The sequence below is a fragment of the Schistosoma haematobium genome, chromosome 2, assembly GCF_000699445.3.
Source record: "Schistosoma haematobium chromosome 2, whole genome shotgun sequence".
NCBI classification, from domain to species: domain Eukaryota; kingdom Metazoa; phylum Platyhelminthes; class Trematoda; order Strigeidida; family Schistosomatidae; genus Schistosoma; species Schistosoma haematobium.
Window position 1 is genome coordinate 43049745 of NC_067197.1, and position 17271 is coordinate 43067015.

Consider the following 17271-nt stretch of genomic DNA (forward strand, 5'->3'; position numbering starts at 1 on the left):
TGTTATATTTTGTGTTCCAGACTATCTGTTTCTTATATTATATATCCCGATGTATTTGAACAATCAAATGAATTTCATCCTGAATAATCGGGTTCTTATCCTCATTTTATTTGGCTGGCAGTATGCGAAAGTTTCGTCTAATTTGAAACATGTGCACTGGATGTACCCGGTATATCCCTGTATTTATGTCTATAACAGGACTCAAACTCAGCACCTTTCACTTCAAACACCGATACATTACCCACTGAGCTACTGAATCCACTAACTTGTTCAACCAGTATAAAGGTATCAGTAAGCATTTGTAATTTAAAACTGCAATTCATTAGTCTCTATTGCTAGTCAGTTTATGTTGATGACCACTGACTAACTTTTTTCCCGTGCACCACCGATGCTAGCAATTTGAATCCATGAAATTTTTTTCCTGTACATCTGAAACTAGTCTCTTAACTATATGTTGGAACTTTCAATCCTCCGAATGCCTTGGTACGGACGAGGGTGGGGCGAGTCTGCTTCCACATAGCCACGCGTATTCAACCACTGCCTGGGAAGTCCTACTCACTGCCTTCTCGTGGCGATGGCGTTGTTTACGAATTCGAGAATACGAAAAGCGAATATCCGGCGCTCTAACCGGGTTGGTGGATACGGAGGATCTCCCGACGTTGCCCCACTGCCTTGTGGATCAGACCTTTAGGACAAAGACTCCAGATGTGGTCCCATAAGAAAACCACCTGTCTCGGTCTGGGCGTCCGGGCAGTATCCCGGCCCTCACATGAATCAAGTGACTTGTGTGGTGCATATGTATTCGACGCCCCTTTGTACCAATATTTATGTGTTTTAAATAATAAATAAATAAACAATCTTCAAACCTTATGCCAAATAGGTCGACAGATTTCTCTAGCCATGAAGTGCGTAAACATAACGAAAAATACTGTTCAACTGAACTGATACTATTCCCCCAATGATTCCTAACCCATCCATCATTTATTTATTTATTTTAACACATAGATATTGGTACAAGAGGGCACCAAATACATATGGGCCACACAAATCTCATTTGATTTGTGTGAGGGCTGTGATACTACCCAGGTGCCCAGACCGAAGCGGGTGGTTTTCTCAGGGGGCCACACCCGGAGCCTTCGACCCGAAGGTCTGATCCACAAAGCAGTGGAGCATCGTAAGGAGATACAGTCCCACGGTAACCGATGGCCGATAGTAGGTTCATCCGCCATTTGTTCCTTCAGGGTACTGGAACCCATGTGCATCATTGGTTTGGAATGAGGGTTTTTCAACTCTGCTATGTGGATCCTCTGTATCCACAAACCCAGTTAAAGCGCCGTAGATTCGCTTTTCGTCCTCTAAATTTCGTAAACAACATTTATGCCACAAGAAGGCAATGAGTAGGACTTCCCTGGCAGAGGTTATCTACGCGTGGCCATGTGAGACCATTTCGAGTGGGAGAGTTGACTCTCTCCACTCTCGACCATACCAGGGCATTTGGGGGCAGGCCGGCATCCAACAGTGTTAATGTCTAACTTGAGCCAATCCACGAAATCGCTCCATGGATATCATGCATTAACTATTAAAAAGACAAGAAAAAGAAAGGTTTATGCCGTCTCTAATCAACATGGGTATTGATAGAATTGTTTATTTTATTTTGAAGGTTAATCATTCATGATGTGAGTTTCATAGTGTTTAACTCAACCTCTGATGTACGATTTATGAATTCAAATGGTGATATTTTTTTAAAAAATCTTTATTTTTAACTAGTTGAAGTTGAATTTTTGGAAAACACTATCCATATTTTTGAAGAAAATAGTTAATTTCTCGATATACATATGTAATTTCTCATCAGATCAAAGTTCATACTTATGAAATAGCAGGCTTTATGCTCATAAAATATTACTCATTTTGCTAATATACGGATCCTGAATGTTACGGATTCGGTCGCATATGTGATCAAACGTGCGCAAACTTCTATTGAATGGCGCTCATAAACTTCATGGTTTTAAGTAAACTTGTGATTAAATAGGTTTATGGTATTTATCTATAACTATTGGTTTGTAGATTCAAGTGCTACTTCATCTGTTTTAGTCTATTATATAATATCTCTAGTGCGTTTCTATGATATCCAAGTACACAAACTACAATCAGTTGGTCAAATGAGTAGAAGTGATCCATGAATTTGTCGAATGACGAGTGCCAACTAACAGTGAACAAGGCTTCATGCTGACTACCCCAAACGACCTAACATCTTAGCATATTAGACGGAATGTTTAGTTACTTAGGCTAGTGGTAACATTACAACTTGATCAGAATTCGGTCAGCACTAAAGGATTAGATAATCGTAACATTAGTCACACCATTGATCAATCGATTGTGAATATCTTCCTTCCTACTGGATGTGAATCTCAGTCGTATCTCAGACTGTGCAGCTGTGTGAAACGGGTTTTAATCCTACAGGAATCATTTCTTACAAGATTCTAGATACAACTTAATGACGTGTGTCAACTAACATGTGGCTTAGGTCCAGGGTTTCCAGTCAAATACATCTAATCATTTTTAATTACCGAGTTACTTTGCCTATATTTTTATACCGAAATAAAGGAGTTGCCAGAATTACATAATATCATATTTAACCATATATAGATTAACACCAGACGAAGTACGTCAATTAGCTTGGGAGTCAGAATTCAATCGTCGTAAAGCTGCCGCATTAGAACAATCATTAGCTGAAGAAGCAAGACTAAAGAAATTGGCCGAAGAAGAGGCAATTGCTATAGCTGCAGAAAAAGCTTTAGCTGTACAAGAGAAAAATCGCCTTCTTGTTGAACAGCGTAAACGTGAAATATCGCGTCTGAAAGCAGATAGTGAATTGGCTCAGTTAAAGTTGCCTGAATCCGCACGATGGGCGGCGGCTGCTACTAGTAATACAAATATCACAAACAGGACTACTCCAATAGATTTACGTTCTATTCAAGCTTCTCAAGCCGCTGAAGAGGTGAGTATTAGGTTATAGTTTTATTACCTCGTTAATTTGTAGTTGTAAACCAATAGCTCATCTTTTTTTAGAAGAACAACGTAACCACATGCACATACGTTTAAACGCAGTGTGCTTTAATGATTTTCAAAATCCATGATATTTCTTCTAGTTTAATGTATGCATTCTTTCCCTTAAGGCGTCCGACTTTCGACCACTGAGTTCTAGGTTCGAACCTCGTGCCCCTACTTCGTTTTGAGTTAACAGGTAGTATCATCAGTGCCTCATGCCCAAGTACCTGGTGAATGAATTCATCTGTTATATCATTTGGCATTAGAATATGAAGTGTTTGAATTTCTTGACTACCCTATTAACTTTGCAAGTTACATTAGGTTGAATAGTCTTTTTCGAAGTCACCACACAAAGAACTTGTCTAACCGTTCTGACTGATGACATCTTTATCCAATAGCAATATATCTGAATACCTATTGAGAAAAACGTATACCACTCAACGATTGGTTCTGTATATAACAACATCATTGAAAACCAAACATATATGGATTACTGTACTTCGACCTTCTTATTTATCTTAAGGGCATCTTGTATATTTTTACAGTTACCAATTGAACGGCTGTGACTCACTCAATGATAGACTTTAGGAAAAAATTGCTTATTGTCTAATTGAAGGGGTCACAGATTAATTTCAACTGGGTTACCACTTAAAACGAGGAAACGTTGACCATCTATCTCGTCATAGTATGGGACTAGTTCTACTTAAAAGCAGCGACCAGTGGAATCGGACGTCAATAAAATATCACCAATCACAATAGATGGTATACGTCCAATATCGTAAATTGACTGAATTTCGAAATGTGAACCATTAGATACTAATAAATAGTGATCTTCGAATTGGGTGGTCAGCTTGAGGCGCAAAGGTCTTGGGTCCGGTCCCTGATGGGATTGTGAACTCTAATTACTGAGTAGTCCCATACTAGGATGAAATAACTGTACAATGCTTGCCCGTTTTCTATGGTTGTCCAACTAAAGTGATCCTGTGGTGTATAAATACATGTATACAGTTATTTTTGTGTAAGATCATGGACTAGAATAAACAGGACAGTACGCTCTATATAGTTACACTACATGATCTGTAGATTATCTGTTAGTTTTTTCTGCTTAAAGTGAAAATAGACCTAAGTAACAAACGCTCATTCTTACAACTTCATGCCACCAATCATTTTGAATCCTTATGTGCTCGTGTAAATATTAACTTCCAAAATCTACGTTTACACTTTCACATGGTTATACATAACCAAAATGTGTGTTGGCACGTAATAATAAGTCAACGAAATACTGTGGAGTGGCGTCTAAGTGATCAAGGTGTTCACCTTTCAGTCAGTTTGGAGTTTGAACCCCGCTCCACCTACCTCAGTCTCAGCAACCGAGTAGTATCACTAGCCGCTACACAATGAGTGTGTCTCATACTTAAATACCTAGCGAATGAGTTAATTTATTAGTATTATAAAATACGGTTAACATGATCAACTTCTAATATCCGTTAAAACATGCTAAATAAAACCCTCCTTTCTGATATATATTTTCTATTCCAAAATTAGTGAGGATAAAAATAACAATTGATTTTATTTTGACGAAATAATAATAATCATCATAATATAAGCAATGATGGATAGTGGCTAGCAGTGGAATCTAGGACACACGTTTCGTCCTATTTGGGGCTCGTCAGCTGGATGGATATACCTGTATCTCAGAATCATTATCTACTCCAATGCCCGAACCCAGTACCGTTCGCTTCAAACGCCATCACATTATCCACTTGGCTCTTAACTCCTGATAGCCACTAGTTTGTGCAATGTAGTGAAGTTTAAATTCATTTTGGATTGTTTACTTGAATCTTCCCATTCATGTTTATGATTACAATTGATCAGTCTCTTATTGGCATATATGCATACTGTACGGATTGCCTCTATATTGCCTTAATTCACAAGCATTATAAACAAGGACGAATTGCTCATCCTGGATTCCACTGCTAGCTACTATCCATCTTTGCTTATAATGCTTGTGAATTAAGATAATGTCGAGGCGATATGCACATATGCCAATAAGAGATTGATTAATTTCAATCTTAAACATTAATGGGAAAATTCAAGTAAACAATGCATTACCAATATAGTTCATTACATTCATAACTACATCATATTTTCTACAATATTTAACCATTGATATCATGTAAAATAATACCTTTTATAAAGGTATGTTCATCATTTTGTTAAACATTAAAAAGAATTACTTTCATTTTAAATGGTTACTTACTTAGTGTCGATTACTCAAGGATAATTGGTTTTAATTATAGTGTTACCATGTTTGTTTTTTTAATGTAAATATCATATGATTATTATATTTTTGTAAAAATAGGTCAAGGTGGTAAATAGTGTAGATGTGAAATATCTTTGTTCAGTCCCCCTTCTTCTTCTTTTTTTTCCTGTTTCTACATTAATGATCATGTTTAAACAGGATAAACAAGGTCAATCAATCAATCAATAATAAATGTAGTCTATACCATTCCAATTGAATATTCTTACTGCCCTTACTTGATCATATCTATTTCATCGAACTACCTTTTTTTATGACTATTATTGGCTGAACAAAGAGAATTTTAATAGTTGAATTCATGTGTCAATTGAAGCTAGACCACCATGAAAAACCTGGAAGCATTGGAAGGTCATGTCGTCCTAGTTTGGGACTCCTTAGCACTATAATATCCAAATAAACCCTTTCTGATATTAAACAAGATATGCATACTAGTGACTGGCTTCAAGTGGTATTTCCTGGAGTTCTAGTAAGAAGCAGTGACCAGTGGGAGTTCAACCGAGTCTGTTGTGAGATAGTAGTTCACAGAAGATAATGGTGGATGTGTCGCTGAATTTCGTGGATTAGTTGAAGTTAGACATTATCACCTTTGGATGCCGGACGGCTCAGTGCTCTAGTGGTTAAGCGTTCGCGCGCGAGACCGACAGGTCCTGGGGCGGAATCGTGGATCCGCATTATTGAGGAGTCTCACAACAGGACAAAATAGCCATCCAGTGCTTCCAGGTTTTCCATGGTGATCTAGCTTCAATTGACTGATGATCTCAGCTATTAAAATTACTATAATATCCACATAAACCCCATCTGATATAAATCTATACTAGATTGATTATAGATTTAAAGCAATTAGTCCCTTTTATAAATTTCGATAGAGCAACTATAGATCAATCTCTTCATATAAAAATGCCCTGATAAGTGTATATATGTGACCAGATTGTTCTTAATATATAGCGCACATATATCACATTTTTTAGATCAACTCCGTCTTCTAATTACTCTATTGATTACAGATTGTTTCGTTTATTTGATATGATTAAAAGTAATAAATTAATTTGAAAATATGTTACACAGTTCTCATCCGATAGATTGATGTCTGTGCGTCCTGAACATGTTTCTTCATTATCTTAGAATTGTAACACCAAAATTATTTGGTTGTGTTGTCAACAAACACTTCAAATTCCCAATTGATTGATCACCGGGTAGTGATCATTTTTATGTATGTCAGGTCCTTCTTTGTGCAGATCAAATCCTATCGACCAAGTTGCAATGTGGCCACTAGTCTAGGTGACTCGACATTGTATGTACTATATGATGGTGGTGCATGGACCAACCAGTGATCAATCAATTGTAAATAAATCTCAGTCTTACAGGAGGTCAGTCACAGCCCGGTTAGCTTAGTGGTAACATTTCTGACTATGAAGCTGGTTGACACGAGACGGAATCCGTCATGGATCATCGGTTTCCACAAGATTGTAGGTGCACCTTGCTGACGAGTGCCAAATAGCACGAAACTGAAGTTCAAGTTTTCCTGTTGACTACCTTCAAACACCATCTTACTTCAAATTTTATTTTTATATCATAATAATTAATGTGTTGTAGACTTTTATGACTTGTTTTTTTTGTTTTCTCTACACGGTGTAAATAAAACTCGTAATATAGTGAACGAGAACTCAGTTAAGGGAAACCATACATTATTTGTATATCTTCCTTCAGTTGTCCTTTACATTGTTGTTATTACAATTGCTTTCTGTTTCTCTTCCTGTTTTCTTCAATCAATCTTCTCAATATTCTGCTGGTAGTCATTCTACTTCTGATTAAAGCTACATACTACTAATATTTGTCAGCATAAGTAGCATATGCCACAATAGTTGTTATCTATAGATTATTAACGATACTTCTACCCTAGCTTAATGCCTTCATTAAAACTCATAGATTACCTAATATAATGAAAATGGAATGGGCTTTTTTTTTAAAAATTTGCGAAATTTATTGGTACATGGATAGCAACCAAATAGTGTTGAGAATCTATATTTAATTAATTTATGCATCTTCGATCAAACAGTGAGTAATACACAAAGTACAACCTTACACACACACAAAAAAAACTCTATCGTTGAAAGTTATCATATATCACATCTAGCACAAGATGATAAGCAAAAGTGTTGACATAAGACAATCATGGAATGAAATACTAAACATGATAACTATTTATATGTAAAAGAATGGGTGTGTAATGTTGAAATGATGTTAAGTTCAACATTTCAAAAGAAAATACATTATGAATTAGATTTACTCAATTATATTGACTTACTTTAGGGTCTACATATCTCTTCATATATATGGTTTAGATAAGCAGTTGATAAATTTGATGTGTATAGATTCGATACATGAAATTAGCAGATCACTTGAAACTGATTTAAATGTTTATACTTTCTTTCAATACTTGTTGTTTATAATACATCAAGTGTTTATTATCACTTTTCTTATTTCTGGTAGATGAAATAGAAATTGTTATAACTTATGGTCTTGTACCCTATCCAATGTATAACGTAATGATACCGCCAATTAGTTGAGAACAGTGACTCATCAATCGGAACAATGACGCATAGAGGCGTACGAGTAGTTTCGAGTCCTTATCGGTTCTTCTTTCAGCCTAACCCTGCCTGTTAGAATCCAGAACACCAATCTTAGCCTCCGTGATATGTATCATGTATTTCAAACATACTGGGTTTATATACCACCAACCAAACAGACTACATCATACCATAAAATAGGAAACAACATTTGTATAAGATCTAGCCAAAAGTGGCTGTGAATGTTGAAGACTGTAATTAATAGACTGGGCATAATTCAAGAACAGTAAATCGTATAATAAGGTACATTGGCCGTAGCCAGCGCTCGCTTTCAACTCGGATACGGGAACATATCCCAGCTTGGTCCTATAAGGGTGAAAGGAAAGCAGTTAGGAGTTCTATACTGGAACACCTAATCGACTATAACCATTCTACAGATCCACAAATTGATTTTAAGGTTGTTTATATGATTCGTTCAAATCTACCCAGATTTCTTCGTATCCAACTCTTAAAAATAGCCGAAGCTCTTACCATCCAGGAGCTTAAACCAGAACTATGCGTATAGTAATAGTCTATAAGTCAAAATAAAGCTTATAATAAAAGGAATATGAATATGCATAGTTTAGCTACTTAGTAATTATACAATAGAAATATATGCAATGTATTGGTCCATAATTAGTTCTCAAAAGTTACCATTTATAATTCTCGTTGAGATATAACAGAAATGGTTATTTTTCTTTTAAAATAAATCAATATTCTAAAACTGCCTAACTCATGAAATTGATCATTGCACATTCTAACTATTTCCATTCAAGAAATTTGTTAATAAAATCTATTTGATTTACAAAAGTAAATCATGAGGCGGGATTATGGATGTGCACTTCTGAAGGGGGTCCCACAATAGGACGAAACGGTTATCCAGTGCTTTGAGGTTTTCCATGATAGTCTAGCTTCCATCTCAACTATTGAAATTAAAATAATTTCAATACTGAAGGCTATGGTTATCAATAATAGTAATAAGTAATTCTTCATTTCTGTACTATGTCCTTACATACTATCTTTCTTTTATATATATTACTGTCATTGAATTAACTACTTTTATGAATTTGGTGTTTATCTTGTTGTGTTAATAAGTGAGGTGTGGCAACTTAGATCGATGCATTAATGTGCCTAGTACTACATTGTAGCTGACTGACTAAATAGTAGTAATAAGACTTTTACGTTCATCATATTCACATTATTATTTTTTAGAGGAGTAAAAACAAAGTCAATGTAGTCTACAAGTCATCTTTCATATGATATAACATACTATATGAATTTTCTTCTTTCATCATTAAAATACGTGTGTTGAATATGCAGATAATTCTGTTGTATATATTCGACTTTTGTTTTTTTCTATTCCTGTGAAGTGAATGAGTTCTTCACGAATATTGAATAATAACCTCTTCTAAATGTTCTTGCATTCCATCAGAACTGTGTTAACTTTAGGTTTAAACACAACAAGGATCAAAATATCCTGTTGTGAAGGTGGTTACATATATTATCATATATCATTGGTCATTCTGGTTTAAAAAACGATATTTCAATTATTGTTGTTTTCTTTCTACTCTTTCCTGATCTTCATTTGTTCAGTCAAAATAGTTTTTTATTCTGTTCAGTAGAAAGAACATGTATTTTGGACATCCCTATGCATTTGCTTTTGTGATTTGTCTGTTGTTGTATATTAGTTTTCTTAGAAAAGTGTTATGATCACCGAGTTGAAAAGCATGCTTTAGCCTGAACGGCAGTACATCGTGATGTTGACCTTATGAGTTAGTACACAACGAAAAAAATCTTGATACATTAGGCTAAAAGCTCTCTTCTAACATGTTAATGTAAATATATATAACAGACCTGTATACTTATAAACGAATTTTCACAGCAACTATACATTGACCTAAAGTTTGCACTTATTACCTTTGATAACTTCAAAATCATATAAATGATGTGTGTATCTTTTCAGGGATTTGTCACTTTACGATCATAAATTCTTAATTTAACTTATGCATTTATCTATTGACTAAGTGTTATCTCATTTTGAAGTTGTTCAAACTTATCTTACACCTTTCATGACATCCACGTTTATCTGTTCTTTATAAGGCTAAAAGAAAATATCATGATGCATTAATATCTGAACAAGTTGCTGTGTTGATAGCAGCTGAAGCAGCTTCTCCATCAACAAAAACTCCACTTTCATGGTCTCAAATCGCTAAATCGGATACGACATCTTTAACACCTATAAATCCATGTATATCAAAGAATGATAAAACAACTGAACGTTCTAAATGTGTAAGTCGTAAATTATCCTTTATTTTTCTTGGTTTCTAATTTAGTATATACCATTTGCCAAAATGGAGAATTCTTTGTATTTACATCTCATAAACTGAGTTCATAATATATTTTTTTTATTTGAACACAAATATTGGCACCGAATACATATGCACCACACAAGTCACTTGATTTGTGTGGGCCGTGGTACTGCCCGGGTGCCCAGATCGAAGCAGGTGGTTTTCTTAGGGGGCACACCTGGAGCCTTCGACCTAAAGGTTTGATCTACAAGGCAGTGGAGCAAAGGCGGTCTGCTTGAGCATCTGGGCTACCTGTTCCTGCCATCTACATATTTCAACAAGTTATCTATTTTTGTTTGTTTTAATATATCATTATGTTTATTAATCGCATGACCTATTCTGCTGCGTTTCTGAAAAGTGTATAACCTTTCGTTGTCAAAGTTACAAAAAACTCAATAAGAGACAATGTGGTTGATGGCAATATACAGCGAAAAGAATGCACATTATTCAGATGTTCATTTAGTGAACTGCTAACATCTAACTGGCGATCACTCAATATTTATCGTCAGGACCGACCAAGAAGAAAGAAACGGAAACCTGTTGAAATACTTTGCGCTGAGAATTCTATATTGTACCAAAAATATAATATTGAATAAAGCTGATGATGATAATAAATAATAATAATAATAACGTAAAGAGATTCACTTCCATGGTAGCCGGTGACCAATAATTGGTTCATGTGCGATTTTTTCCCTCAGGATCATGGAACCCATGTGCACCATTGGTTTGGAATGAGGGTTTTCCAACTTCCCTAGGTGGATCCTCCATATCTACCAACCCTGTTAGAGCGCCGCAGATTCTCTTTCCGTCCTCTAAATTTCGTAAACAACATTATTGCCACGAAAAGCAATGAGTAGGACTTCCCTGACAGTGGTTATATGCACATGGCCATGTGAGACCATTTCGAGTGGGAGAGCTGACTCCCCACTCTCGGCCGTACCAGGGCGTTTGGGGGCAGTTATTGCCAATTAATTATGTACTATTTGCTCTGCCGTCTTCCACTTATGGTATGATTGTGTTTAAAGTATGATTTATTATTCGGTTTTGTGTGTGGTGATTGACCATATCAAGTAGAGTGGAATAGTGAAATAATCTGTTACCTATCTGCATCTTCTGATAGTTGACGACTCAGTTAGAAGGAACTCGAATACCAATAAACTTTAAAGTTTTTGGTTGTTGCTCATCGGTCGATGTCTTAGTTGATTCTAAAAAAAAACATCATCCATCCTACTGACGATATAAGTGAACTGGTCGATAATCAGAATCTTTATTGGGCGATATATTACTTATCTTAAGTCACAACATACCTCATTGTTAATATATTCCTATTATTACTCAGCCTTTAACATTTCACGAAGTCCAGACTTTTTTTTCTGTAGTCCATTTAATTGTGAAACTTTTTTCTACTCTCACTACAGTTATAACTAACTATTCACGTAACACTCGATGTGATTTATCTTAGTGATGAAATATAATCAGCTGTAGAAGTTAACTAAAAGGGGATCTTTTACATTAAATATTGTTTGTTAGTCAATTTTCTCTTTTTTTTTCTGTTTAATTTTCCACTAAACCTATACATTCACTTAGTTTATGTTATTCATAAATATGGTTTCTTTTGTTCTAGACTGTTGCTATATCATCTAGTAGTAATAATAATGGTCCAATACAGAAATCCATTAGTTATTCATCGAATAGTAATAATACTTCATCTTTAACACAATTAGATTATTTAAAAATCACTTCATCATCAAAAATATCCTTAAATAACAATATAACTTCTGCTGCTACTTCTACATCTGTTTCATGTACACCGAAAGTGAATAATACAATTGTTAAGTCAGTGACTACAACAACAACAACAACAACAGCAAATATACCTTCAATATGGGATCTACCTGTAACAAATAATCTAGATAATACTAACAATACAACTGGGAAAAAAAGCAATTCAAAAAAGAAAAAAGTAAGTCATGTATTATACACTACAACAAACTATATATAATGCTATTCGTGTTGTTGAGTTTGTCTAATCTAGATTGCCTAAGTGTTGATCTATCATTGTCATTGTAAACAACATACTCAGTGCTTACTTTATATAGCCTTTTACATGGATTAACAAAAATTCATAAAGTTGATAGACCGTTATGACTCATAGTAGATTTTACAAACACTCTAACATGTGCTTTGTATAGGTTATGTTGAAGTGTTTTCAGGATACTGCTTAAATATTTAGATAATGTCATTAGACTCATGATTTAAAGCCAAAGATTTGAGAATCATGTCAGAAAGAACGAAACAATGGTAACCTGTGAATGTTGCATATTTATACCCAAATATTACTATTGATAGATGGTGAAATTTTATGAAAGGACAGCTAACAGACTCGTTCGAAGTAAAGACCTGTGTCAAGAAAGGTTGCTTACTCTCACCTTTTCTCTTTCTCCTGGTGATCGACTGAATCATGAAGAAGTCAACAACTGGGGGGAAGCATGGGATACACTGGACAGCTCGGATGCACCTGGACGATCTAGACTTCGCACATGATCTGGCTCTTCTATCACACACACACACAACAACAAATGCAGGAGAACACGACCAATGTAGCAGTAGCCTCAACAGAAGTAGGTCTCAACATACACAAAGGGAAAAGCAAGATTCTCCAATACAACACAACATGAACCAATCGAATCACACTTGATGGAGAAACTTTGGAAGATTTAAGGACCCTTACATATCTCGACAGCATCATTGTTGAAAATGGTGGATCTGATGCAGATGTGAAGGCGCGGATCGGCAAAGCAAGAGCAGCATATCAACAATTGAAGGACATCTGGAATTCAAAACAACTGTCTGTCAACTAACACCAAAGTCACAATTTTCAATACAAATGTCAAAATAATTCTACTGTATGGGGTGGAAACTTGGAGAATTACCAAAGCCATCATCCAGAACATACATGTGTTTATTAACACTTGTCTACACAAAATACTTCGGATCCATTGACCAGACACTATCAGTAACAACCTAGTGTGTGAAAGGAGAAACCAGATTCCAGTGGAGAAAGAAATCAGAAAGAAGCGCTGCAAGTGGATAGAACGCACGTCGAGGAAAGCACCCAACTGCATCACAAGGCAAACCGTCACTTGAAATCTTCAAGGCCAAAGGAGGAGAGGAAGACCAAAGAACACATTACGTCGAGAAATGGTGACAGATATGCAAAGAATGAACAACAATTGGATAGAACTTGAAAGGAATGCCGAGGACAGAATGTGTTGGAGAATGCTGGTCGGTGGCCTATGCTCCACTGGGATTAACAGGTGTAAGTAAGTAAGAGATTTTATGAACGGTTTACTTGAGAACTCACCTTCGAAGAAATTTTATATAAACAAACGAATGTAGTATCCATGGAATCTTCAGTGTCTCCGATTGTTGCTAATTCATTTATGTTCCATTTTGAGTCGCTTATTCTTCTCAGTGGCATCAGATCACGCATGTAGTTGAGATATGTAGGTGACACATTTGTCACCATTATATATAGTCTCCTTAGAAATTTCTCTAAATTCATAAACACCTCAGACCACAGAAAATTCACTTTTCGAAAGAAAAATAAATTTAATGTACTACCACTCTTAGACTTTAGTTAAAAGGGAGTCTAACAGAAATCTAAATTTAACTATCTGCTGAAAACTGACACATCCAGATCGGTACATTGATTTCAACTCTCCATATCCATTCAGTGCAAAAGAAATTTCCCTGGCTCTGAATCTATTCAGAGGCATTACCAAAGTCATTATCTTAAAAGAAGACAAATTAAGGGGGCAAGTAGCTTAATAAGCATCTTACGATTTATAAATTTTCCTCAGAATATTTTGAACATGAAACTCCTTATCTCTTAATACCAGTGCGAATGAAATATCACAGATAGATACATAGGATTGTGCTGATAGATTAGGTTGTTTCGACTGTTATACTTTATTGGAGAGTTTCTTCATGGAATTTTGACTCGTGCTCATGTATACTTTTAAGCTGCACAAAAAGACCGGTGAGATTATAATTTATGGATGAACCAATCAGATTTTAGATAACAGGTTTCGGATTTTAGCGCGAAATTCATTCACTCATTCGGCGAAATGCTATTTCAGCATTCTAGCTGATGTGGGTTCGTGATGAAAACTGTAAATCTAGTTCCTAACGCTAACCATCAACTGTAAATCACATTTCGAATTCCTCACATTGCTTTATAACCCTCATTCAGTCTTAGTTAGTACGTTGACGTTTTCAAGTTCATTGTAGCGTTGCTCAAATGTCGTCCATAAATTCTAGTTTTACCAAAAGACCTCCTTGCAATCCTATCGAAAGAACTAGAAGATTTATAAATTAAATAGAGAATAACAATTTATAGCTATATTCAGTAACCATCAGTTCTATATTAAAGATGTCAAAGTAATTCGAAGAGGTATTTCCAACCATAAAGAAAAATAAATGGATGAGGTGTTTTTATACAGTGCTAACTCTTTCCACTTTTAACCGAAAAGATCTGACTATTCATCTAATTTAAATCATCTCTTCAAGCAACTTCATTCATCTCTGTTCTCCCTTCTCACATAATTAATATATACATATATATACACATACACGAATTTCAATTCTATTCGTAATTTATATTATTATCAGAATGGGTTTTGTGGAGATTTTTAGAAATTTCACAGGTTGGAATCATGAGTCAATTGAAGCTAGACCACCGTGGAAAACCTGGAAGCACTGGACGGCCGTCTCGTCCCAGCATGGGACTCCTCAACAGTGCGCGTGCACGATCCTGCACCCCGCGGGATTCGAACCCAGGACCTGTCAGTCTCGCGTCAGGCGCTTATCCAACTAGACCACTGAGCTGGCTGGCCTGCATCCAACAGTGTTAATGTCTAACTTCAACCAATCCACGAAGTTGCGGGGGAGGGATTGTGGATGCACACTGCTGAGGAGTCTCATACTAGGATGAAACGGCCGTCCAGTGCTTCCAGGTTTTCCACGGTGGTCTAGCTTCAATTGACTCATGATTTCAACAATTGTAATTTATATTACAAATTTCACATTTTTCATAGCCAACAGCATATACAGATAAACACACTAATGTCTCACAATGGTTTTCTGTTTTTGTTGTTCTATACGGTTGCATACTTTGTTTTGTTCATTGTATAGTAAATACCTAATATCAATTTTTGTTTTGTGTGTACACCTAATATTACCTTAAATCAATTCTCAGTTATTGTTACATGTGAATGAGTTTTAAACACATAGTCAAAAAAGACAGACTGTAAAAACTGAGTTACCATTCATATTCTGATTAAACCAGTTCAAATCATAATGCTTATCAACAATTAAACTCTACATTAATATAAGATTGAAATGACATACAATTGTTCAATTTAATTGATGATGGATTTCTAGTTGAACTCCATGATGGGAATTATTACTGTTTAGGAAATTTATTCCGGTTTCAAATTCTTTGTATCATCTGACTTACTTCGTCAACACTGAATTATTTCACTTATTTGAGGTGTTCCAATATTGAACTGAGTAGAGGGTGCTAGAGCTAACGTTTTTTAAGGGATCATATATTTCACTGGTTGAAATCATGAGTCAATTGAAGCTAGACCACCATGGGAAACGCGGAAGCACTGGATGGCCGTTTCGTCCTAGTATGGGACTCCTCAGCAGTGCACATCCACGATCCCGCACCCCGCGAGATTCGAACCCAGGGCCTATCAGTCTCGCGTCAGGCGCCTAACCAACTAGACCGAGCCGGCATGCAACGGTGTTAATGTCTAACTTCAACCAATCCACGAAGTTGCGACACCGTACACCATTGTCTTCAGTGAGCTGATATCTCACAACAGACCTGGTTGAACTCCACTGGTAACGGCTTCTCACTAGAACTCCAGGAGTATCTCCTGAAATCATATATCTGTTAGTGTAAACTGAGCCTGAAAATGACCAGTTTACTATGAATAGTGTATTGCAGTACAAGTTATCTGTAGACGTGTGATGTGATATTTGTATCTTTTACCGTATAACAAAGTCAATAACATAAACAAACAAAATACATTTGTACTGGGTTTTTTTTGACTACTCGAGATAAATGACAAATCATTCACCCGTACTTCACTAACTGTATAGCACCATATAAACTGTCTAAATGATGATGGTTGTATTTATACTAACCCAATTGACTACTACCTTGTGAACAGTAGACAGTAAAATATTTCGTATAAATAGATCAGTTGGACGAGTTATTTTTTCTTTATTCTTCAATTTAATCACTTCCTACTGTACTAATGCTAGCGATCTTTTTACTTTTTTACTTATCATCCACTAACCCATTAAATGATTTCATCTTTATGTAGAAAAATCGTGAAGTTTCTTTATTTCCTGCTAAAGAAGAACTTGCCCATTGGTGTGAATCTCAACTGTCTTCCATTCCTTTGTCTGGAGTTGATTTGCCTACTTTAGTCGATTTATTATGTGAACTACAAGCTACAGATGAAGTAAGTGTTTGTCACCCCTTTCTCTCTACTTAATTATGTGTCAAGCTTCCCACCGAGATAATAACACATATATTAGTTATCTGTTTGGTTTAGTTAGGGATTGAATTTTAGATCCCCTGAATCACAAATTCAAGCTTCATTCCACTTATTTTGATTTAAAGATTCGGTAGGGTTACTTAACTAGCCCGTATTATGGTTTGAGTGCAAATACACAATTTTATGCTTAATTAATGAGTTGTATGAAACTATTGAATTCTGAAAATTATGAATTTAGGAAATATTATCATGAATGATGTCGTTCAAAGTCGGTTCATTACACTTTAAAATGTAAAATTATTCTTCCCCTCTATCAGTAAGAAGACGTCTAATCAAAAGTATCTACAAAACAGTAGGATATCTGACACTTC

General features: G+C 35.7%; 1 protein-coding gene across 2 annotated transcripts in view; it reads left to right on the forward strand.

The window, feature by feature from the left end:
- The window catches only part of MS3_00007024 (uncharacterized protein), a 47779-nt gene that overhangs the window by 20090 nt on the left and 10418 nt on the right, over window positions 1-17271 (forward strand). For both annotated transcript variants that reach the window (XM_051215282.1, XM_051215283.1), the window contains 4 exons: window positions 2647-2998; window positions 10075-10263; window positions 11947-12285; window positions 16724-16864. In XM_051215282.1, the coding sequence (XP_051068485.1) occupies window positions 2647-2998; window positions 10075-10263; window positions 11947-12285; window positions 16724-16864 (1021 nt within the window). The remainder of the gene's footprint in view (window positions 1-2646; window positions 2999-10074; window positions 10264-11946; window positions 12286-16723; window positions 16865-17271) is intronic.